The sequence below is a fragment of the Falco rusticolus genome, chromosome 13 (genome assembly GCF_015220075.1).
Source record: "Falco rusticolus isolate bFalRus1 chromosome 13, bFalRus1.pri, whole genome shotgun sequence".
Lineage (NCBI taxonomy): Eukaryota > Metazoa > Chordata > Aves > Falconiformes > Falconidae > Falco > Falco rusticolus.
In genome coordinates, this window is record NC_051199.1 from 15507664 (window position 1) to 15532704 (window position 25041).

Sequence of the window (25041 nt, forward strand, 5' to 3'; positions counted from 1 at the left end):
TGAAAAGATCTATAAATGTCAGTCTTTCTAGCAATAGGCAACGAATTTGCATCTTCATTATATGTAATTTCATGCCGGTTTTGGCTGGGGTAGAGTTAATTTTCTTCATAGTAACTAGTATGGGGCTATGTTTTGGATTTGTGCTGGGAAGCGTTCGTGTTTCAGGATGTTTTAGTTCCTGATGAGCAGTGCTTACACACAGAGCCAAGGGCTTTTCTGCTCCTCATACCACCCTGACAGTGGAGCAGGAGGGGACACAGCCAGGGCAGCTGACCCCAGCGATATTCCGTACCATATGGCATTATGTTCAGCAATAAACTAAGGGGAAAGTGGGCTGAGGGACGGTTGCTGGCTGACTGGCTGGGCATCGGTCAGTTGATGGTGAACAACTGTTTTCATTTGCATCATTTGTCTTTCTTGGGTTTTATTTCTTTGATATTATTATTGTTGTTGTTGTTATTATTTCAATTATTTAACTGTTCCTATCCAAACCCATGAGGTTTCTCTCTTTTACCCTTCCAGTTCTTCCCCCTCATCCTGCTGGGGGCCGACAGTGAGCAAGTGGCTGTGTGGTGCTTAGTTGCTGGCTGGGGTTAAACCCTGGCAATTTTTTTAGCATAAGTCTTACAAATATAGTAGATACAATGCCTCAAATAAAGGCAAAAGGATAAAGATTACGTGCCCAAAATTGCATAAGCATTTACAATAATACATTATTGAAGCAAACAAGATCAGCTTTTAAGAAACACTACAGGAAATAAATCAACACTGCAGAATAATGAAATAATTGGAGGGGATGGGGGGGAGCTTATCTACATTAATAAAAATGAAATTATTAGAAGTTTGTTATTTTAGCTTGAATATCATGGTCAGCTACAGCTGAGAACACTCTATAGATTTCCATTTAATCAAGGAATGCTGTATTTGTATAAAGTTTGACTGGTTAGGTCAGCAAGCTGACTTGTTCTGAATACAAATTATTTTGTTCAAGACCTGTTTTCTTTCTTGTCTTTTTACCTAGATGGGAAAAAGTCATCCAAATAAGAAAGCCATCTTTATGGATTGTGGTTTCCATGCAAGAGAGTGGATCTCCCCTGCTTTCTGCCAGTGGTTTGTGAAAGAAGTCAGTAAGCTTAATGATAAAAAAAATCTTACAAATTGCAACTATGTTTAAGAAAATCTTAGTGAGCAGCAAAAGCTGAGGTCACTGCAGATTGCTTTTTTACCTCTAAATACCTGTCTGCACATTCCTTCTCTCACCTCAGGTGGTGAGGGTGTAACTAGTTAAACCAGATCTTAGTGGTTGGACCTGCAATCTTTCAGCAGCTTAAGACTATGTAAAAGCACGTGTAAGAGGGACTGACCACTGCAAAGGTTATTACCAGTCTATAAACTCCTTTTTACACCTGTAGCCAGAGAAAGGTGAGAGATAAGCAAAGAAGTCTAGTAACACTATAAACATAGTCATGTCCTTTACATAGTGGTAAGGAGTAGGGAATAAGGAAATTCAACAGCACAACAGACAGGGTGGGAACCTACCCTCAGCTAAGCACAGAGTGCACAGAGGAAATGTACCCAAGAGAGAAGGAAGACTATAGATGAAGCTCCCTGAACTCCACTCAGGAAGAGTGAAATGCATATACACCCCTTTGAGCTTCCACTTCAAATTGTATGGAATAGTTTCTAAAACATTAAACTATATTGAGGAAAGAGCTGCACAGGTAAAACTAGCTTCACTTCAAGCTGGGATACTTTAGGCCTTGAATTAAACAATTTTATCTCCTTTGTCTTTTCCTTCTCCTCACCATCAATACAAAGCAGGTGGGACCAATCAAATGCTGCATAGTCTTCTCTACAGAGAAGAGGTATATTCCCCCTCAGCAGGGGAAGATCATTCAGTTTAGCAGAATGACTCATTGATTTAATCCCAAATTTTGTAAGAATTCCTGCTTGAAGATGAAAACAATCAACAAAACAAAACAAATCCAAACAACAGCAAAAAACTCCAACCAAAACAAAACCAGAGGCATCAGCTGGAATTTAAAACCCAAGTAAAGGAAAGCCAAAGTATGTGAGTGAGCCATGCTGGCAGAGCCATCGGTGGCAAGTATAATCTGTTTTATCAGACAGCCATGTGGTTTTGCGTAGGAAGGAGGGGAAATTGGAAGTGACATCTCAGTGGAGTCAATGGGAATGTGATTTCATTATCTCCTAATAAGGCTGCAGACAGTATGTGCTACCATTTTTCTCTTAGCAATTCACGTCACTACAGCTGTCATTTTCACTGTCTGGTCACTTAACTCATGGGTATACCTGACACCAGCAGTGGGCTCTGCTCAATAGATCCAAGTGTGGACAGGCAGAAGTGTTTTAAAAGCATAGTCCTCTAAGTGTCATCAGCGGTTCACCTGGGATTGCTTCTAGACATAAAAGAAAAGCAAAACTAGAGAAAAACACAAGCAACATGGATTGTTATATGTATCTCAAAAAAAAAAACAACCAAAAAAAAAAAACCAACCAACAACAGAACAACCCAAGCATAAAAAAAAAAACCCAACAAAAAACCAGGAAACAGTAAGTTCTAGTGATCTGAAACTGCTCTTCTAGATTCTAAACACAACCTTCCCACTTGCTAGTTACAGGACAAAAGATGCCTTTCTCCATTGCATTGCTCCCTGTGTTATCCTTCACGTCCATGTAAAGGAAGCATGGCTGCAACATACTTAGAGCAAATTCCCATGATCGTTGCATGCTCCCTTGACACTGATACGTATCTGTGAACAAACATACAAACTGCCAGGCTATGAACAATCAGGATATACAGGTTTATGGAAGCAGTTCTTATGTCTGTTATTCAATATATATGTCTGGAAAAGTGCAGGGGAAAATCTGCCTCCCTATGAATATGTGCGTCCACAGCATTATGACTGGAAATGTGTAAGGATGTATTTTGGAACTATTGTCTATAATCGGTCATTGATGACATTTCTCTGAAAAACAAATTTAAAAAATGGGAATAATATAATGATTTTTCCTTCTTGCATAAATTAAACCCAAACCTTTAAGGTGACAGAATGTAGGGAGAACATATGGACAGGAACTTTGCTCTCTGTAAACAAGAAGCTAGTTGATGGAAATCTCTTTTCAGTGATTTATTATCCTCTTCAAAATCAACATTGCTTCACCATATAATATCTACCAGAATGAGATGACTTTCTAACAAACAGCAATGTGGTTTGGGTCACTGTGAGTTGTCTAAGTATATGTAATTTCACAAAGCTGTCATCTCATGTGATGGAGTGACCTGGATGACTTTGCCCACCCCATTTCACAAAGCTGTCATCTCATGTGATGGAGTGACCTGGATGACTTTGCCCACCCCATTCACTAATTCCTGATCCAGACCCAGGCCTTTAAATACACACTGGAGATACAGATCTCTGAAGGCATCATCAGCTTTTTCTACTTTTCTCCAACTAGGCTGTTAAGACCTATGGAAAAGATCCTGTCATGACCACACTTCTCAACAGATTGGACTTCTATGTTTTGCCTGTTTTTAACATTGATGGTTACGTTTACACTTGGACAAATGTAAGTACGTTCTTCTTTCTCAAGAAGAGTATTGCTGGAAAAGCCAACCGTTAGATCTTTCTCTTAGTTTTGATCTATGTTTCACCATTCTATTTCAGGACCGCATGTGGAGAAAGACACGTTCTAAAAATGCTGGTAGGCGTTGCATTGGTACAGATCCCAACAGGAATTTTAATGCTGGCTGGTGCAGTAAGTGTCTCCTAACAGTATCTATAAGTGATCATACAGACATGTAATAGCCAAAACACTTAATTATGGATTTTCCCTACCTGATGGTTGGTCCAGCTCAAGCTTGAGTCAAGACCGCCAGTATAGCATTGTGGAGTAGCTGGTGTTCAATTCTTGGAGCTGTTTTGGGCAAAAAACAGACTAGTGTCATTGGTATGGCTACTTCTATGAACATATATATACACACACATACATGCATGTATATACACACATATACACTTATATATACTTACATACACTTATACTTATATACACTTACACAGATGTATACACATATATATACACACACACACACTTCTTTGAGTTCAGAAAAGAAGCCAAAAGAGTTTCCTTTTGGTTGGTTTCACTATGGGGAGAGGGGTCTCTCGAGTGGTTTCCACTTGGCTGTTTCCTGGAAGCATCCTAGAAACAGAGGAGATACGCAAGGAGCAGGCTGTGAAGTACTGAAGCAAATCGGTATCCCAAGTCACATAACATAGGACTTTACATCAATACTCACGTTCTTCCAACTATGCACACTGCAGAGGGCATATTTATTTAATGCTATGTCATGTTGCCCAGTGTTTTAACTATGCAATAAAACATTCTCTTCTCTGATACAGCATGTGTGTCACTACGATTTCCAAGGCTTATCTACAAAAGCAGTTTAACATGACTCTCCTAACAACCAACTTTTTTCATTAAATACTAACTAAATTCACCTTTCTTCCCAGCTGTTGGGGCCTCAAAAAACCCCTGTGATTCCACCTACTGTGGCTCTGCACCTGAGTCTGAAAAGGAGACCAAGGCTTTGGCTGATTTTATTCGTGAACATCTTTCTACAATCAAGGCATACTTGACAGTTCACTCCTATTCCCAGCTGCTACTGTTTCCTTATTCATATAATTACAAATTACCATCGAATTACGAGGAACTGGTAAGTCTTTTTGTCATTTTGACATAATGAAAAGAATAAGTAAAAATCATCACTTGCTATTTAGGTCCATTTAACTTGAAGCAGTTTCCTTAACATCTGGAAAGAATCTGTACTGACAGTTTTTTGAAAATCCTTGTCTTTCATAGCAAGAACAAGGGAAACCATGATGACTTCAAGATAGTTCAAGCACAGGATAAACTTTAGAGCCTTTTTTAATTTCCACATACACAATGAATTTGCCACAAGGTCAGGTTTGTCTTCCAGTCGTGCTACACAGAAATCCACTATGCTGTGCAGCACTGCTTCTTCCCAACTGAAGAGGTTGCTGTGTATGTAGCTTTAATACATTACATAGAACATTATGCCCTCTAACTCAAGCTAACAGCTTGATAGATTGTAATAACTATGAAATGACTGAACTGATATCATCAATAGTAGACAAGGATCTGCCTACCTTTTCCTACCGAACCTTAGTTCTTACTGAAGTTCTTACTGAAGTAAACTGGTGAAACTCCTATAAATACAGGTTCAGGACAATAAGGCAGTTTCTGTTCAAAAGTATAATTAAAACCAGTTAGACACAAACCAGATAAAATTTTCATATCTGAGGCGTTTCTGAACAGGCATGGACTCAAACACACCTTTTATTTGGAAGAAGAGAGGATTAATGTGGTGTTTTAAAGGACAACGCTGCTTTTATTCATCCTAGAGAAAGGCCACACTCTAATGCCATTTAAGTAAGATAACAAAGGTCTGGAATGTATATTTTTTATCTTTAAAAACAGAGAGAGGGGTTACAACTATTAAATGTGTACAAAATTCATAAACATTTTATAAGGCCAAAAATCAACAGTCATGAATAATAAAATTACTTCAGTTCTCTGGCATATTAGCATTTAGAAGCTGTTGGCAGGGAAAACAACATAGCAAAACAAACAAGTCTTGATTCCCCCGCTTTCTTGAATGCTGCCAAAAGTCCAAGGCAACAACACTGTGTGTTGCTCTGCTGTGCAGGTCTGACAGATTTATGAGTGCTCCCAAATAGATGTCACCATTCTGAAGCACAAACACAAACTCAGGCCAACAGTGAAGTTCCGTGTTACATTTTTTACAGCTTTAAAGAGAGGATGAAATTAAGATGAAGATTTTGTTTTCTTGATTTATATTTCCAGAAATTTTTAGTTGTATCTATGCCAGGGAACTGCAGTAATTTCTTGTCTTCAATTTTTATAAAAGCTTCACATTTCACACATTGCAGTTCAGTCTAAAGTAATAAAACAACACAAACCCCTTGAAGCTGCTTTGTTGTCAAGATCACAAAGTTCCCATGTGTTAAAAATTTGCATGACGTTCTGCCCAATTTTTTGAATCAAGAGCAAATGTGATGAAACATAACTAAAAGTACAGCATGTTTCTCACAGTATTAAATGGAAAAAGTTTACATTGACAGCTCATTATTAAAACAATCCTTAAGAATAAGAATGAACCTGTGTGCTTTTCTAGGTTTTAAAATTCCTTTATGAAATTAAAATTGTATATTAGCAATGTTCTATTATAAAACACAGTAAAATTTAATGAATTACCCATACTAAGGTTCTGCAATTTTTATCAATAAAAACTGTCCCGCCCTACAGGACAATTCTGCTATTACCATTCAGCATCAAAAATAAATAGCTCAGGAATGCAGGTTATATAGTTCTCTTCAACCATTTGATTTCACTTTGTAAGTTAGTCTTTCCAATATCACTTTATCCTCTATTTTAAATCAGGCACACTGATCCCAGAGGGAGTTCCATTATTTTCTACTACAAAGTAATGACAAATCTCACCACCACGACAAGGTGACCTTATCAGTGTTTTTCACATCTTAATTAAGGGAAAATATTTCCTCTATTGGTGATCCCAACAAAAAGACAGCAGGATCCCAGAGGTGTTAAACATGTGCAGTATCTGATTTTAACAAGGGAAGACTCCTTGCCAAAAATCCTTCTTTTGGAGAATGAGATCAGATATCATCCAATCAACACTGCCGGTAGTTGGGATAATTAAACAGAGGGGGCCTAATTCACTCCAATGGCAGTGAATTAAATAGAACGACTGACTTAACAGGCTCTGGGTCAGGTTTGAAAGTGCAGCTTTTCAGGTTAGTTCAAATAACTAAACCATATTCATTTAATCTGTGACTAAAGAAAATTTAAGATTTTCAATCAACATTTGTGCTTGCTTGAAGTGAGGCAGCTACAAAAAGAGGTATTATTTTTTATGCCAGTTGTGTTTCATGTCTAGGTCAGAATTTAGAGAAATGCTGAACAATTAGAATCTCAATTTTTAACAGAAATTGTTTGGGCATATAAAAGGATCATGAAGCATTTTGCAAATGAAGAAGCAAAATGTATAGTGCCATTATCTTAGCTGTTATTTTTATTCTGACACATCTAATAAATTAAAGGAAACATAGTTGCAATTTCTTATCTGTTTCAGTGAGCAACTGGACATGTGCTTAAACAAAACCTCACGACTGCTTATTATTAACAACATTTTGTTCCATTGTATTTAATTAAAGTAGCATAATATTGTGCGGCTTATGCTGCATTCCGATGTCTGAGATATAGAAGGGCACAAAAATTGGGTAATTTGAGATCGAAGTCTGCTGAAGAGAAAGATCTGGGGAATACTTATATATCCCTTTCCTGCGAGTGTACTGAACAGCATGTCCTTGCAGATCAAAACACTTTTGCTGTTCACAGCCTTAAGAAATCACCAGAAGGCATAAAACTGTCCTGGTTTTGCTTTCTCAGGTAGAACAGGGCACTCTGCAAATCCCAGACATCCTGTATGCTCCACTGCATTGCTACAGCAAATCAGAACAACCTCGAAGTTACTGTAACTTACTCTGAGTCAGGGATTAGAACTATCCCTCAACTACCCCTGGCTCTGGAGTATAAAACATGATGAAAGTCATGTATGTTCCTTCCTTCCCACTCTTCTCCTTAGACACAAGAGGATCCCATCTCTGAGGATCTCAACCACACAGCTTACAAGGATTTTCCCAAAAACTTTTCTCCCTTTATTGAGGGTTGTTGTTTTGTCCCCCTCAGATGTTGCACAAAACTTTCACTGTTATTCAAACAATACTTGAACAACAAAAATAAAAACACCCAAGACAGTAAAATCTAGGTCAGGAATTTCTCAGAAGTTACACAATATTCTTGGGATGACACCCTGAAAGAAATATGTACTCCTTTTGGTGAACCACATCTTCCCTGCTCCATAATCCTATTGACTCATTCTTTACTATACCCTGGTGTGTTACCCTGCACACAGAACACACACTTGAATCCATCTCCTACAGAGAACAAAAGCATTAGCTTTTCACAATTTAAAAACGTGCTTGGCAAGACCAGTATCTCCCCACGCCCCAAAAAGGTTCTTTTCATCTTCATTTTACTATTCACATTTTTGTCCTCTGGCAATAAAGAACTCTGTATTTAATCCCACTTTCATAAACAGTTCAGCCCATACTTTTTAATCAGTTCATATTTTGGCCTTAGCTTCCTATTCAGTCACCCTATGCTTTCCTCATTCTCAGCAGACAAATCTAGCTTTATCAATTCTTATTTGTATCCAAATTGGCTCTGAACTACAATTTGATAGAGCAGAGGAATGTGCGTCATGCCCTTCCTTCCTTTTCAGGTTCAATTCCATCTCCCAGTTAAATAACAAACTCAGTGCCAAATACATGTCTGCAGCCAGCTCATACTCACTGCCAGATTAATGTATGTATATTATTACAGTTTGGCAGGCTGCAGAATATTCATCTACAACACAAGATAATTTTCTAGACACAGGATTTCAGTTTTTATTACTTGAATGCATACTGGCCACACTGGTTATTGTTTCAGCTCACTGAAATTAACCTTTCATATTGCATTGGTCTAGCATTTCATTTCCTCTTGAGTGCTTAAAATAGGATATAGTAGAAAGTAAAGATATGCCTGGAGTCTGTGCAGCCTGCAAGAGTGAATTTCAAATATATTGCATGACTTTTTGAATATCAGTCTGATTATTTAACCTGATGCCTGGGAGCAGGGTCCTGAATGTTTAAGATACATGAAGACCCGTGGGTAAGAATATTTGAACAGCCAAAACCCTATCCTCTAAGAGACTTGGACATAGCAGTGAGGAGTTGCAACCTACGCTGTTGTATCTGTGCTGTTGCAAACTCCTGTGACTGTACTACTTGTTACAAGTAAATGTTGTTTAAGTCAACTGGGAAGCACAACAAACTGCAAAGGAGGCAGAAAAACAGTATTTGGAATTAGCTTGACAGCTGCTCCACCAAGTTGGCCGCAACAGATGTCCCACAACAGAACTGTTCTGTACTGACAGTCTTACAGTTGTGAAAAGGATGATTTTTAGTAGCAGCATCCTCCAGATGAAGCTGATGTACAAATCTGGCTGAAAAACAAATCTCCAACAGGTGTAGGGCACATTTACCTGAACTCAAGTCACACTGGAAACCCTCTCAACAGGGATCAATTTCTTAAATACTCTGTAAGACTGCCACAGAGAAACATGCTTGCAAAGAAAAAAGAAGCAAAATAGTGAAGTCCTCCAGTTACCCGGATTCCCTGGACTCTTGGGGGATATGCTTAACTATAAGCAACAACAGAATCAGGAACCAAGTTGTACATCAGTCCACCAGTTGGACTCTTTTGAGGGGAATCTGTATTAGCAAAACAAGGAGCCTCAGAAATTTAACTTCACTTGGCTAAAGCTAACTTTGCAAGTATCACATTTACAGCCTTTCACTCCAGAGGAAGCTGAGGATCACATAAGTGGCACATGAGACTGAGGTGAAGTGAAAATGCAGTTTTCAGCCTTGGGCAAATCAGTTTGCAGTCCAGTGAGGGAAGAGAGCAAGAGGTCCATCAATTAGTGAAAAGGCTTCTGCAGATCACTGTCAGACTGTGAGGGCAAAAGGAGTTGTCCACATGCAGCAGCTGTGTAATCAACATCCCTGAAGTGTTTCTAAACAGCTGCAATTTGCTGGCAAATCTAGCCTGATGATACAAGAGTAAAATGAGGGACATGCTCCCCAGAATATTACCTATTATCACACAGAAGATGCTTAGCCTAATAATTTATCTTATTAGGTCAAAACTCCAGATGTGGTGAGAAGAGGCCATAACATATTTTTTCAGTTATTAGCTTTTAATGGAAGATAGGTTTAAAGGTTGTGAATTATGTAAGATAATGGGAACTGAGAACAGAACTCTGCTGTATCACCAGCCCATGCACTCTGTACACAAGATCAAGGAAAATATTCGTAATTGCTGTGTAAACACAGATGGGTGATCAGTTCAGGGAATACTACCTTCTGCTGAAATGACCAGCCCTGCCAGTTCAGCTGCAAGTCAGAAGCTGAAAAGCCATTTCTGCTTCCAGTTACAAGGTATTAATTTGGAGTTGTTTCTAGGACTTCAGGGCACACTTCACGGCACCAGTTGTCTTTCTGCTACTATAGCTTTCAGCAAAATTTTCCTTGCAAGAAAGGTATTATTAGTAGTAAAAAAACAACCAACACTTCCCCCCCAAACACAAAAAACAACAAACTCCAAACAAACCACAACAATTCACTTAACCCAGTTGTGCAAAGATCTAGAAAATCACTCAACAGAAAAGAACATCCTCAAAGGTCAAAAAGATACCAACATTTCTCTTTCCAGACGTATTCCAAATAACTTACAGGCTTGAAAATCCAAACCACTTTTCAAATGCTAAATATCACTTGCCCATGTGGAAAATGTTGGGCATTATTTATATACCTGTGCATAAATCTCCATGTTACTTTTACAAATGGTAATTGTACTACTTTTTTAAAAAGAAAAAAATTTTCCTCATATTTTGTATTTATACTCACACTTATTTACTTAATTTTTATTATTCTTGCTGGTTTATATTTTTTATTATTATTATTTAAAGGTGACTTTAGTTCCTATAAAGTTGAATTTTTATTTTTTTTTTACTTTGGGTTTTGTACTATAAATTATTAGAAAAGCAAATGGTAGAGAGTCACTTAAAGGAAAAAAAAATCTGATCTCAAAACTTCAGTTTTATTTCATGATGAAGTCATAAATGCTCAGTCATGTTTTTCACTTAGAGAGGGTCATTTAAAATACCACCTCGATCTCCAGCCTGGAGAGCTTGAGGAGGTTGTTTATCTGTGTTCCAGGCTCTTAACAGCTGGAAATCTCAACTGCTCTTTCTACAAATACCTCTTTTTACAGCTACCTGGCCAATAATAAAAAACCCCTCAGGTAAAAAGATTTCCTGACATACTTTTTCTGGTATGTGTTCCGGTATGATTTAAAGCCATCATCTGGCAGCTGAGTGAAAGAAATGCCCTATTCTTCTAAAAGGGCAGCTCTGCTGTTCTATTGTCCCTAACACACAGTTTTTACTAAAGAGAGAGCACATACTAGTTACCAACAGGTCCATCTGTAGTATCAGACTACCTTTTCAAATTTAATATCCACTTCACATATATTTGAAAAGAGGAAGAGTCAGTTTACATTTAAAAAATTCATTTACTATTGAGAGATTTGACTCAATCTCAGCTGCTGATTAAATGAAGATATAAACAGAAGAGGACTAAAGAAAACATGGTATTGCTATCAGTAGTCTCCAACCTCTACAATTCCCTCAAAATGTGTTAAAAATTATTATGAATTTTAGAAAAATCAGCTTGTTAAGGGGTTAAAAAACCCCAACCAAACAAAAGAAAAACCCACACTGGGGCAGCTGGTAGTTCAGCTATCACAGTCGCTCAGAATCCAACATTGTGAAATGCAAAGTAACAACATTCTCCCTACAATTGCTTCTGTTTGCACCACAGAGAGTCCAGAAACCAAGCGCCCCGTTAGGTAAAGCCAATGTTATCGGTGGAAGGACAAGCTTCAAATACTGGTCTGCCTTGTTCAAATATTCTTAGCATGCTGAATGACCACAAATTCCTACAGCAAACTCCCATAATTCTAGATGTTCAAAATCCAACATTTGGGAATGGGGAGACATTTGCTGTTCTGCAGTAAAATAGGTGGTCAGTGCTAATGCAACAAACATTTTGATGCTGTGTTGCAGAAGTTGAGAAAGCTCTCTTACTTAACTAAGATTTTCCAAACACATTGTCCAATTTGCCTTTTCGAGTAATTCACAGAAACACTTGAAGCGTAAGGATGAAAAGAGAATATTTTTCAATATATATCTTCCACTGGGAAGTAAGCCAGAGTATAACCTACAGAGAAAGAAGGAGCTTGAGGAAATTCCTGGAATATTAAGCCATTCAGCTGCAAGCTATAACAAAAGATATGGCAACCCATTGCTTATTCTTATACTGAACATCTGCTTTCAAAAATCATTCATATTTATCATCTGTTAGTAATAGTTTTCATGTTTTATTACCAACATGCTGTATAATGAAGAACTGAAAATACCACATGTTCCAAAGAAAAGTCTGTAATTTTCCTTGATGCAAACATATAAAGCTTCATAGTACTATTGATGGGCCTGATCCAACCCTCACTGAAATCAGTGGGAGTTGAATGAGTCCCTCTGTGCACAGGAAATGAATTGAAATTAATGATCCTACATATGGTTCCAGGGTAATTTATGCCTTTTCTGGCTGTTAATATTTATAAGACCTTAATCTGCTTCCACTTGTATCAGCGTTCAACTCCACTGACTAAGCTGACTCTGCTCTGAATTTATACTGCTTGAATAGAAGGAAAAGGCTGTTGCATGTTCACAATTTACTGTATGAAGTTACTACTATTCTCTTAGATTCTCTTATCTCTAATTAAGATTCCTTATTTAGTTTTAATCGTGTACAAATTTCTTCTAAATACAGAAAATCCTGTTACCTATTGTCCCCTTACCTATCCAAACTATACTGGACAATAGCTGTACATAGAGACAGCAATACACAGACTGGACAATACTCCATTAAAGCTTGGAGAGCGAGTTCTTTACTGATAAGCTCTTCACAACATAACAAGCTGTGTCTTCTCAGCTACTGGGATCTAGTCATACCGAGAGGTGAACAACAGTTGTCAAATAAAAACTTCTCAAGCATGGCTCTTCAGTTTATTTAACAATGTATTTGCTTAGATTCACTCCGAAAGCTTCTGAAAATCTGCATTTATCATTCTCCTTTTCCTACAGAACTCTGTTGCTCGTGCTGCATGCAAACAGCTGGCCAGTTTGTATAATACCAAATATACATATGGCCCAGGAGCTACAACAATCTGTAAGTACTGGCCTAAACATACTAGCCATCTATATTAAGCGCTACTAAGACTATCAAATGCAGTTTTCTAGTTGACTGTTGTTCCCCTTCCTAAGTAGTCCCCTTCTTTCTTCACATGCATATACTCAGAGGTATACATGTCATCTGTCATTTCTAAAATATGGGATGATATATTCCTTAAAGATCCCAGGGAGTGTGCCGCCGCCCCCCCACCCCGCCCCGGAAGGTAAAGTGATGTGACCGAGTGTTTAGGAACTCATGTGCAAAGCGTGAATTCCTAAATCACACACAGCTTAGATTTAAACATAAAAATCTCAACTTTCTGCATTTTCAGTGTCTCCAAGTCAAAGTGAAAAGATTATGTGAACCCTAAAGAATTGGCTTCAACTACTATAGCCACACAGATAATTATTTCTTTTACTTTGCATTACAGTCTAAGACAATTCCATTTGTCTACCCTTCTTGGAAACTCAGCTGTCAGGATATGGCCTTTGCAGTTCAAAAGCCAAGCTGAGGTTGCCAAATCTAGATTTCCAGAGCTTCAGTATCTCCTGTATTTAAGATCTCCTAATTTACTTAAATATGTAAACTACTCTTTTCCCTATTTCTCTTCCCTTAAATAATGTAAAAAACCTTTAAGAAACAGTTTCTCCCATTTTTTAGAGTATTATGGTGATTATTCCTTTAAAAATATTTTGGTGGTGCTTAGCAATTCTGGAGGCTCCTTCCTTCCATAGCAAAAGAGACTTTCTACATTGTACCAAAGTACTGGAAAGGGAGGATACCGTTTGTCCAGAAGAAAGATGGAGCTAATATCCCAGATCTGCAGTTCTTTCATATCTGTATGAATCTCAGAAAGCTACCCAGAGAGAGGGTATTTGCTTCTGATACCAAATCTATCTAAACAAACCCATGCAAGCATGCCATTCTCTGTTCCTGGACATTCCTCCCATGGGCTCCCCACAATATTGACAAGGAGGGAGCAGTTTAGCTTGTTTACATTAGTTTGCACACATCAGCTGGAACAAAGCTCACAAATGGCCTAAAATCACAGAAGCTTTTCCATAAGCAGGAAAAAACAATTGATTCACTGATTCTTCCTTTTTATCTGTCTTTTCTGCATTTCTGGCTACGTGACTTGACTCCAAAGTATATCGCATTTCAATGCGTAGCCACACTTTTCCACTTAAGCTTTATTTTATTTCTTTACCAACAGATCCTGCTGCAGGGGGCTCTGATGACTGGGCTTACGATCAAGGCATCAAGTACTCTTTCACTTTTGAGCTCCGAGACACTGGTAGATATGGTTTTGTTCTCCCTGAATCTCAGATAAAGCCAACCTGTGAAGAGACTGTACTTGCTGTTAAATACATTGCCAATTATGTCCTTGAGCACTTGTATTAGAATGGAGTTCTAAAAACTATTAAAGAAGGCTTTATTCAAAGATGCCTTCCTTTTTATTCTTCCCTAACCATAGGTTTTATTTCTCTTTACTTAATGTTCTCAGTCATACCCTTAGTCCATCATAGATCAACAGAACTACAAGTTTGTCAAGAGGAATTACATCTTTTATTAAGGCAACTGATAGGGTCAGGGAAGGTCTAGGGAAAAAAAAAAATCACAAGAAGCTTAATCAACTTAAGGTAAAGGTTGCCTTAATAATTAAACTTATCTGTACACATAGCAGACAGGCAAAGCATTAGAACTTATACAGTCTGAACGCTGTATTAAGGAAACCAAACCAAAACAAAACCAGCTAGGTGATTCACATCCAACCATTTATTGCCTTAATGGCCTCAGTAGTAAGGAAGGGTCGCATCATATACTATTTAAATTACGTTAGCTGTGATATGCTCTTGTGAATTTTCTCAAAACCCACCCTGGATGTGCACCATCACTGAAAACTGGTTTGGATCTGAGGTCACTGCTAGTCCGATCTGAAATGGGCACTGAAGCTTATAGTTACTATTAGTTTTAAAGACCGAGACTTGATACAAATCATGCTATAAACTACCCTGCATTTAAGGTTCTCACTACAGTAGCATCTCTCAAAATATTCTCAGCGCCCTGGTGCTTCCTGGGGCCCCACATGTTCCTACTGTCATGAACAGAAGAATCATAAACAGCCATAAAGACCAAGTCTGGTTATAAATGATTAACTGTTTCTTTCATGAGAAGCTGTAAAGAATTATCCCCCTCCAATCGATTTTCTGTACAGGTAATGTGGGTCTGATTGGGTCAGAGTGAGTGAGAGTGATAAATAGCCACTCTGGGCAGCTTTCTCATGCAGCTGCAGAAAATGTGTTTGGCATTTATTAATGCTGTTTAGAGCTTGGCTAATACGGGACACGGTCTGCAGAAAGATGGGGAAAAACCTTATGTCAACACAGAACCTGGCTGATCTCCCTGCCATTTCTGGAAGCTCTGAACAGAGATTTCCGCTGCCTGTTGATGCTCCTGGAATCAGCACTGTTTCTGGCAGGTCTCTAGCTGACTCAAAACAGCCCATGAAACGCATCTTACAGAGAAAATGGTTCTTCCAAGAAAATCACCAAATTCAGACCTGTCAGAAACTACATGTTCTTTTTTGCCTCTTCTCTGTGGAAGCAGACAGAAAGACAAGCTTTAAATATAATAGCAAGCTTATATTTAAAATGACACTTTCATTTACATGTATAAGAAAAAGAAAGGAACACATCCACTAGCCCACTCCAATTAGCTCGGCAGTGCTCAGATTGAACTAGTCCTCACACACGACTGATCCATCTGTTTTTGATCACTGGTGAAACTGAACCCCTGTGTGAAAATAGCACGTACCAGTGAAAAGACGTGTCATTCTGTTTTGCAACAGAAGTTGGGGGAAGGGTAATCGGCATTACTAAAAATAGCACAGGATGCAAACAGAACATACTGGCCAGAGCCAAACATGTCACAAAGGGCAGGGAAATAAATTACTCAGAATATAAAATATTTTTGGCTAATTTTAACTAAGTATTAACAACCACCCAGGGACTATCCTAATTATAACTGTATTATTTAGAGAGATATCGGAGGCCTTACCACCGACTGCAAGGTGAATTGTTGATACTCAGCACCACTCATTACTAGGAAGGCTCTCTGTAGGACTGCAGGCAACCAAACACACAGTTACAAGTGCAGCTGAGGGGGAGGTCACGGCGCCCAGCAGCTCAGCAGTGTTAGGGCCACCCCAGTTAACTCAAAACTGTGACTCCAAGGCAGAACATGGCACACGCTGTCATTTGGTAGCACTGACATTCACGAAGTCAAGGCACAGCAAAGCAGTGATACGCAGCTTTTCTGTGCCGTCTCACTAGCACCTCTGATCAAACTACATACATGCAGAGAAGAAGAGCAATTAACCATGATATGTCATCCATGCAGCTTGGAACATCAAACAAAGAATATATGGGAGAAATTGAAGCAGGAAAGGACATTCTGCTAGGAGGTAAGCTGTTGGGGCTGAGACACTGAAAGAAAACATGGAGAGGAAGCAAAGGGTCAGCAACAACTCACAATGCTTCAGACTTGAGCATTGCTTTCAAAAAACATAGAAAACCTCCACGCAACACTGATTGATAACATATTTTCAAAGATGCCAGTGTAGTTATTTGGAACCAGCTCCTCAGTTATGAAAAAGTTCTTACAGAGAACCAGGACAGACACAAAAAATAAAAACATATTATACAGATGATGGAGGTACATTGTGACATTTGTGAAGGGTGGGCTTTTCCAACAATTCTAAAAATCCCCAGTGTTCTCCAAACTGAATCTTTTCTTCATTTCTGAAACCAAATAAATCTGTAAAGGAACAGTAAATATTCTACCAATGTTAAAATATAAATAGAATCCACCTCACAATTGATCTGTGGTTTCGATTTTTCTTTAATTGCACAGTTTAAGCTGAGTCTTTACTGAGAAAACTATAAGCCTACACTGCAGTTTTGTAGCATATAAGAATATTTTTAATCATAATCATGTTTATGAAAAAAAAAATAAGCCATGAAAACAACAGGGGAGTAACTCTGCAGCCTGGACATACCTGGGAATTTTGTGAAGAATGGAAGACTCTATCAAAGAAATACCAGTAAACGTGCACTGACAGTAAGGAAGGTCGGCGGTGTCCTGGGGTGTGTTAGGCAGAGCGGTGCCAATGGGACAAGGGAGGTGATCCTCCCCTCCGCTCAGCCCTGGCGAGGCCAGATCTGGAGGGCTGGGTCCAGTGCTGGACTTCCCAGTACATACAGGGAGACAGGGACACACTGGAGCAAGTTCAATGAAGGACCATAAAGATGATTGAGGGACTGGAGCATTTGTCGTACAAGGAGAGGCTGAGAGAGCTGGGACTGTTCAGGCTGGAGAAGTGAAGGCTCGGGGGAACTCATCTATGAGTATAAATACCTGATGGTGTAAAGGGTGCAAAGACGACAGAGCCAGGCTCCTCTCAGCAGTGCTCAGCAACAGGACAAGAGGTAATTAGCACAAATTAAAGCACATGAAACTCCATGTGAGCACAAGAAAAGACTTTTTTACGGTGCCGCTGCCCAAACACACTGGAACAGCTTGCCCACAGATTTTGTGTGGAGTGTCCAGCCTTGGAGACTTTTAAAACTTGACTGAACACAGCCCTGGGAAACCTGCTTTAGGTGATCCTGCTTTGAGTAGGGGGTTGAACTGGACGGTCACGAGTGGTCCCATCCAACCTCAACTGTTCTGTGATCCTGTGAAATTAATGTCTGCCTAATGCAGGTCAGCCAAGGACTGAGATGAACAATTTCAGCTTTTCCTATTTGATTTATACTGCTCCTTTAATTAAATAAATGGAAAATGAGAATTCTGTTTTCTTGGTTAAGAATCACATCAAAAAGCTGCCATCTTTCTCATATTAAGCTATTGTTTCACTCAATACATTCAAACAAGCAATTCATTTCAGTGCTCCAAAACTCAAAAGGGATCAAGAACTGATGAAGAGTTTTAAAGACAATGTATTGTCCACGTGCCAGGTCTCCCAGGAGTGATACTGGAGATACCAGACCCCTCACAGAGGAATGTCCCTTCAGTGCATATCACAGCTCCAAAGGCCCAGCAAAGGCAGCACTTAGACATTCCGGATTCTTTAACATACAAGGCAGGTAACTTGTACACAAAAATGAATGAAGTACCGTAAGTCCTGACAGCTGTGAGAGAGTTAAACATGCACTTCTGGGGAAGATTCTGCTCAAAGTTTTCAACCAACTGCTGACACATAGTGGTAATTCAGAGAAGGAAACTTGTTCTTAATGTTGTGGACTCAAGTGCCTCAAAAACTGTGCTAGAAATTAAACCTCTGCTTACAACGCAGCCTGTTCCGAACTCGGCTTTGCTGACATATGGCCTCAGCATGCTTCCTGTCACTTTGAATTTTTCCAAGGACAGATGTGGGCTGTGCATTGAAGCAGGTTGTCTCTGTGCTCCCCATTGCAGTCACAACAGCTGCATTACAGCTGCATAGTTTTTTACCACAAGAGGAGAGGAAACAGCCGAACGCCACTTTTGAGAATGGGACTGCATCCCTGTCCTTTACAGGAAGGATGCTAGGCTACTCACAGTAAATTTTGCAACCACAGAAAACAGGGAATTTGCTATTAATAAATTAATATATGCAGCTTAGCCAGGAAATAGGGAAATATTGCAAAACACCTAAAAATTTTTCTTCGAATCTTTTTAGAACAAAGCATACCAGTTTATTGGCAAACAATTAAGTGTTTTCTTTCTATGTTTAACAGAAGACCTAAGATGCTTAACCCTGCAATTCTTAAAAAAAGTATGAAGTACATTGCTTTAAATAAACTCCGAATTCCCCTAGCTTCATGGGGAAAAATCAAATATCCACATTTCTTTTTAATACACTGATACATTAGGCCATGAGCACCAGCATAAAGACTGTAATGATGAAAAATGGAAAACAGCTGAGGAGTAACCAGGTGTCATCCCTGCAGATCCCTGTGCTGCTGCTGACATGAGTGAGTGAGGCCACAAAGTACAGTTCAGTGTCACAATGATCAACCAGTTCACATCCAGAAGTGATACAGGTCAGAGCATCTCTGTTCCTACCAGAGTTAGTCCATAATCTAATCAACCTGCTACAAAAATCAAGATATGCTAGTATATTTCAAAGACTTCAAAAGACAAATATGCTGTGATGCAGCATTGACATCATTGTTGACATGTTTGTTGCATCATCATCATCACTCATCAGTGTGGTCCCTTTTCCACCAGTGCAAAGGTGCAACATCCTCAGATTATGAAACTGTAAATACAGTAGGAGATGCAAAAAGCCTACTTTTCACTGATATCTTCATGCCCCTGTCCATAGGATGAGCATGCATAAAGATAATAACCTCACACATGTAATGTTTTAGAAGTTCAAGTGTTCAAAACACTTAGAAATATTCTAATATCCAGGTTTAGAGTACATTCAAATCCAGAAACTGAGATCCTTGTCTCTTAAAAAAATATCCCTTGCACATGACAGCAGATACTCTGCTCACCCATTCCCTTCCCAGGTCTATGCACAGTAATGCCACCAAGGTCTGTGAATTCACTCTTCATCCACCCTGGAGTGAATGAAAGGAAAAGCGGGTCCTTCTTGTGGTATATGTAACTAATGAGTTCAGACCTATTGAAATCAACTTATTTCACTTAAAAATGAAACTGTGAATACTGCAAAAAAACATTGGAATTTCACTGAGGGTTTTAAATGTTATTTTTCACAGAGCTTCTATTAATTCTTCAATGATTTTTTAAATGTGCCCCAAAATCGAATGAATAAAGGGTTCAAAAAAGAATGTTCCTTTTATACAGACCTTCAGAAAACTATTCTTACATTTTTCTCCACAAATGGAAATGCTGTTCATGACCTGAAGGCTCTCTCTAAGGATCATAAATAGAACATTTCCTATTTGAATGGAACTAGAATTCCTAATGACACAACTATGTTTTATACTTTCCTTCTCTCAATATGTATCTTTGAATCACGTCTGAAAAGCAACAATATAATCCTTATAAATGTGGAATACCTTTCCTCCATTTAAAAGGAAGGCTGAATAGAAAATGATACTTTATTTCTACCTTTTGTCACCACTATTCCTTTGCAGTTTCAGTCTCCCGTATCTCTGCTGTAAGTTATACTGTCACTGACATCAGTTGTGGCAACAGCATATTCAGCAATAAAAAATGTGTAGAAATAATGTATTATTTTAAAAGGTCCTCAACACAAATTGAATTTGAATTGAATGCTTTCTAAATGAGATAATCCATTACAGGTCAGAATTATTAAAAAAAATTAATTAAAACTTGCTTTTTAAAAAAGCCCTATTACACTATACTTACACTGGACTTTGTTCAGGTACCTGTGTATTTTGGAAATCACGAAGAAGTTAATTTCTTGGGATTGTAATGATAGCAGCTAACAGAGGAGAACTTCATTGTGAAATTGCATAGCCCAGTATAAACTTCTGACTAACAGTGAAAAAATAATTACTGAGAAGCTATTCTGCATTTTATGTGCACTAAAATATTAACTTCAAATTTATTAAAAGCTGAAATACCAAAAACTGAAATAAAGATGCCAGAATCCTCACATTAACTTCAACCCAGACTAAACCCCATGTAGTTCCATCTGTATACCCACAGAACAGATTAAATTCTCCCAGACTTAACAGCTGTAATGATGCTCCTCCTGAACAGTGCAGGCGTCTGCCATAACCATTAAAAAAAAGGAAAACGATGAGCTTTGTTACAGTGCCACACATGCAGGGAAAGCACCCTGACCCTCTATGCGGAAGGCGGTCACAGCTGTCTGTACGCTCTGAAGCCTTTAGCAGATAAAGAGATTGTCCTTCGACGGGTGGGACAGACACGTCCTTCTGCAAATATCCAGTGAAAATGCGCGCTCTCCAGTGCCGCCCATCAAACTCTGCAGTCTGAGAGTCCATCACAATCCTCAGATTGTACCATAGACTTTTGGTACTTCAAGCATACAGCTTTGTAGGGTATGTTCTCTCCCCTCTCAGGACAGCTGAGTCTGGGAATAGTTAATTACCTTCGGCTTTGTCTGAAGTTGGAGCCCTGGGTCATTCTTTCCTAGAAAGCGATTAAAATTATTTAGTTCTCAGTTCTATTCATCTCCATATTGACAACAAATGTGCGGTGCCTGCCGAGGCGTGCTCGGCTCATGGAGCACTCCAGCCTGTGAAGCAATCGGCTCAGCCGGGAAGACAATTCGCAGAGCACGAGAAACAGCACCACTCGCTCATGTACAAAGTCATTTTGTTTTCTAATAGGGAATGGATCAATCGTAACACGCTCAGTGTCATGCCAGTTTTAGTTCAATTAAATATCTTTAGGGGAAAATACATGATCAAACACAGAATCAACACCATATCAACACCGTATCCAGGGACTGCTGATAGACATCATGTATTTATTCAGGCTACCGGGCCTCTTTTAACGTTTTATTAACTTTGCCTTGGTGACCATTTTTGTGTCTAGAATCCAAATTACTGGATTAGCACAAATCAGCTGGATTCTTCCCTCACTTTTCATATCTTGCCAGCTTTCTGCGTTTTTCTGAAGCAAGGTCTTTCTTTGTCAAACTGTAGACTAAGTAATATTTGTTGGCCTTTATGGCCTTGCATTCTGAGAAAAAACCCTGTCCTGCAACTGATTTTGGACACCTGCCCTGAGGGACTTTGAGTATCTCCTACCAAAAAAACCAAAATGGATACTTTTGGTGACACTGTTTTGCTCCGCTTCCCTGACTCACTTTAATATACAACTGAGGAGTCAATATTGCTCCCACATGACCTTTCAAGAATTCTCCTGGCATGTTAGCATGTTACATGTTTAGTTTATGGAGAAATAAGTTAAATAAAGCTCATTAAAGCACATTCGGTACTCTAGCACTATGCACACAGCTCTCACTGAACTCAACAGGAGAAAAAATTAAGTTCCTGAGAGGACTGCACTCCATAAAACGATTCATCAAAAAGTCCACCGTGAGTCAAGGGGGGCGTGTGTGAGATCTGAGCAACTCACAAACTGTCTGCTGAGCTTCCCTCTGGCAAGCTTAGACAAAACCAAACACCTTCTCCTTACAGTTGTGCAGGACGGAACATTACAAAGCTGCTGCCTGAAGGCTTTTTCAGGCTAATATGCATATTTCAAAAGAGGAAATTCAGCTGGGAACTTAAAATCAGAAGAAAAAGTGCAGAGACTTCGGGGAATTCCTGGACTTTATGGGAAAAAGTCCTTTCCAGTTCCTGGAAACACATTTCTCCTCTTACTGGAGTAAATCCAGACAGGGGAAAAAAATAAAATCTTGCAATAACCAAACCACAAACCAGTCCTTTGCCAGCCTGCACAGTCGTGGTTACAACATACAGAACCTTTCAGTTCTACAGTAGTTAGTATTAGCAGGCTTGCTGCATCCCAGCAGCCTGAAGGCTCCTACCTCCGCTGCTTCAGGGTACCATAGGAGGTGGTTTAATCAGTCACTAGTCACTTTCAAGCGGAATCCCAATACGAAAGTTTCTTCAAGAAACTGATACACTGCATTAGCTATATGGTGAGATGAGATGCTTCCAGAACACATCATTCCAGAACAACTACTCGACTCAGCTGACTGCGAGGACTTGCAGAACACACTCATCTTCAAGCGAGACACGGCTTCTCATGACATCTTGTGGCAGTGTGACAAGCTGACAGGGGGTTTGTTTTCACAAAAAGCAATTTAAGATGTTGCAAAACAGCCATATTACTGAAAACCAAACACACACAACAAAAAAAGCACCCACTTATAATTAAGCTGAACAGACTAGCAACACTTTAAGTTAGAAAAATTTCCCACAAAAAATATTTTAAGACAGGAAGTATAAAACAATAAGACCATTAATAGAGTCAAAAAATTGAAACAAGTTCAGTTTGAAGCAATTCAAACTGCATGTGAGCTACAGATCTAAACCCAATATGTATTATTAATACTTAATATATTCTTACCTATTATAACTAAATAAAATCAGAATCTCCTTTTCAAATCGTGGCTTGCAGGGAGAGGTTAGTATGGAAGGGAAAAGCTTCATTGTTCAGCAACTTAATTACAATCTGACTCAGTTAGGCTAATTTATACTGATATTTATGTTGCATGTAACCAGAGAAATACCAAAATAGCAAATTTTATTTTCCATTTGTTTTCAAATTGTATTCTGTGAAAAGATGTCTTTTAATTAGACTTGAAATAACACAAATTGTGGTTCAATACCATCCTAGTTGAAAAATATCAGTCCCAGAGGAATCAATAAATGGCTCACCTCGAAAAGAAAAGCAGAGGTAGCTCTAATCAGTAAAATTAAAGCCAACAAAATTACTTAACATATAATCTTACTTTCAGAAACTTACTCATCCTCAAGGCACTCAAGAAAGATGTATTCCCAGGCATTAACTGAGTAATGCTTAATTCACGCTGTTTTTTGATGGAAGGTACATCAGTTTCTATGCAACTTAGCATCTGCAGTCCTGACTCAGCCCCTCATACAGCTGCTGGAACAGTGGTAGATTTTCCTGTCAGGGAGAAGCAACTGGCTTTGTCTAGACTTTGCTGAAGGATAACAGAATAACATACATGCAGGTTTTACGTAGTCAGAAACAACCACTGGAAAACACAGAGAAGGCTTCTGGGAAGAACATTCAGCCAGAACTGCAGCTCTTATGAAACAGTCAAGAGAAGGTTTTCAAAAGCAAATGTCTACTGTAGCACCTTCAAATCAATAAAATCCTACACCAGTAATAACTGGTATTTTGCCTTCAAATGTGTGTGTAGGGAAATAATAAAATCTACATTTCATTTAGGTCACATACTCTTAGATTGCTGCTTCGGCCCAATTTAGCCACAGCACAAAGGTGCAAAGAACAACTAAGAGCTTCCATCCTTCAGAGGGATTAATGTGAAAAGCCATTCCATGCAGTCCTGTTCCCATTGAGAAGCGCCCTCTGTAAATCCAGGCAAAGGTGCTCCTGGGAAGGAAATGAAAATTTTAAACAGTCTTCACTCAGCTGTTCCCAAGCTGTAAAATGGTACAGCAATACTGTCAGACAGCTGGAAGACTTAAGCAAAGATGCCTGCATCTGCTTTTGGAAGGTATTAAAATGAAGTAACTAACATCAGCCCCACATGGAGAGGATTCTTTCCACTAGATCCCTACTTGTTCTTAAGATATGATTATTTTGTAAACATGGTTTAAAACATCTGATCTATATCCCACAGGTACTACTCATCTCTCCAAACCATGTGTGAGAAGTGTACTTGTGTCTTCCTTACACATTACTGTGTCATGAAATACATTAGCACAGACAGGAAAGGCAGTCTTGCCAGAGCTGGGATTGAGGAGACCAAGAGGCTCAACTCCTTACCCACCACAGGCTTGTCGCATACAGCATAAGCCCCCTTACACCTCCAATCAAAAATCTGTAACATTAAAAAAAGGGCACTTTCCCACAGAGATCCTCTGAAGCAACAGACACTGAAGTCTGCGAAGTGCCTGAAGGACTACTGTAACTCCACAGAAACAAATCAGACATTTAAGACCCTGCCTACTGCCTCGGCAAGCTGCATGCATTTATTTCATGTGTAATACAGAACTTGATTTCATAACCTGCTAGAGACTGAAAAACAGATTTTTGGCTCAAGATTTACTGGCACGGTTACACAAAATATAATTAAGGGGACGTTGTAAAGCATGGATTGGGCATCTAAGATTCAAGCCCTCCTTCAATATCACAGGTTAGCTTTTTAGCAAAATCTGAAGAGGTTTCTGGGGGCAGGGAAAGAAGTCACCGCAGACACAGCATATTGTGTATAACAATATCCAGTACAAAAGACATCTAAGCAGCTGCTAAAGAGAAACAGTGACAGGCTACAAACCCACAAATCCTGATCTCTAGT

At 39.0% G+C, this 25041-nt stretch overlaps 1 protein-coding gene across 3 annotated transcripts in view; it reads left to right on the forward strand.

Annotated features, from left to right (window-relative positions):
* Nucleotides 1–14487, forward strand: part of CPB1 (carboxypeptidase B1) — a 66884-nt gene extending 52397 nt beyond the window's left edge. For all 3 annotated transcript variants that reach the window (XM_037407139.1, XM_037407138.1, XM_037407140.1), the window contains 6 exons: nucleotides 1022–1123; nucleotides 3481–3591; nucleotides 3690–3780; nucleotides 4533–4735; nucleotides 12959–13043; nucleotides 14260–14487. In XM_037407139.1, coding sequence (XP_037263036.1) covers nucleotides 1022–1123; nucleotides 3481–3591; nucleotides 3690–3780; nucleotides 4533–4735; nucleotides 12959–13043; nucleotides 14260–14447 — 780 coding nt within the window. In that variant the 3' untranslated portion in view covers nucleotides 14448–14487. The remainder of the gene's footprint in view (nucleotides 1–1021; nucleotides 1124–3480; nucleotides 3592–3689; nucleotides 3781–4532; nucleotides 4736–12958; nucleotides 13044–14259) is intronic.
* The last annotated feature ends 10554 nt before the right edge of the window (nucleotides 14488–25041 follow it).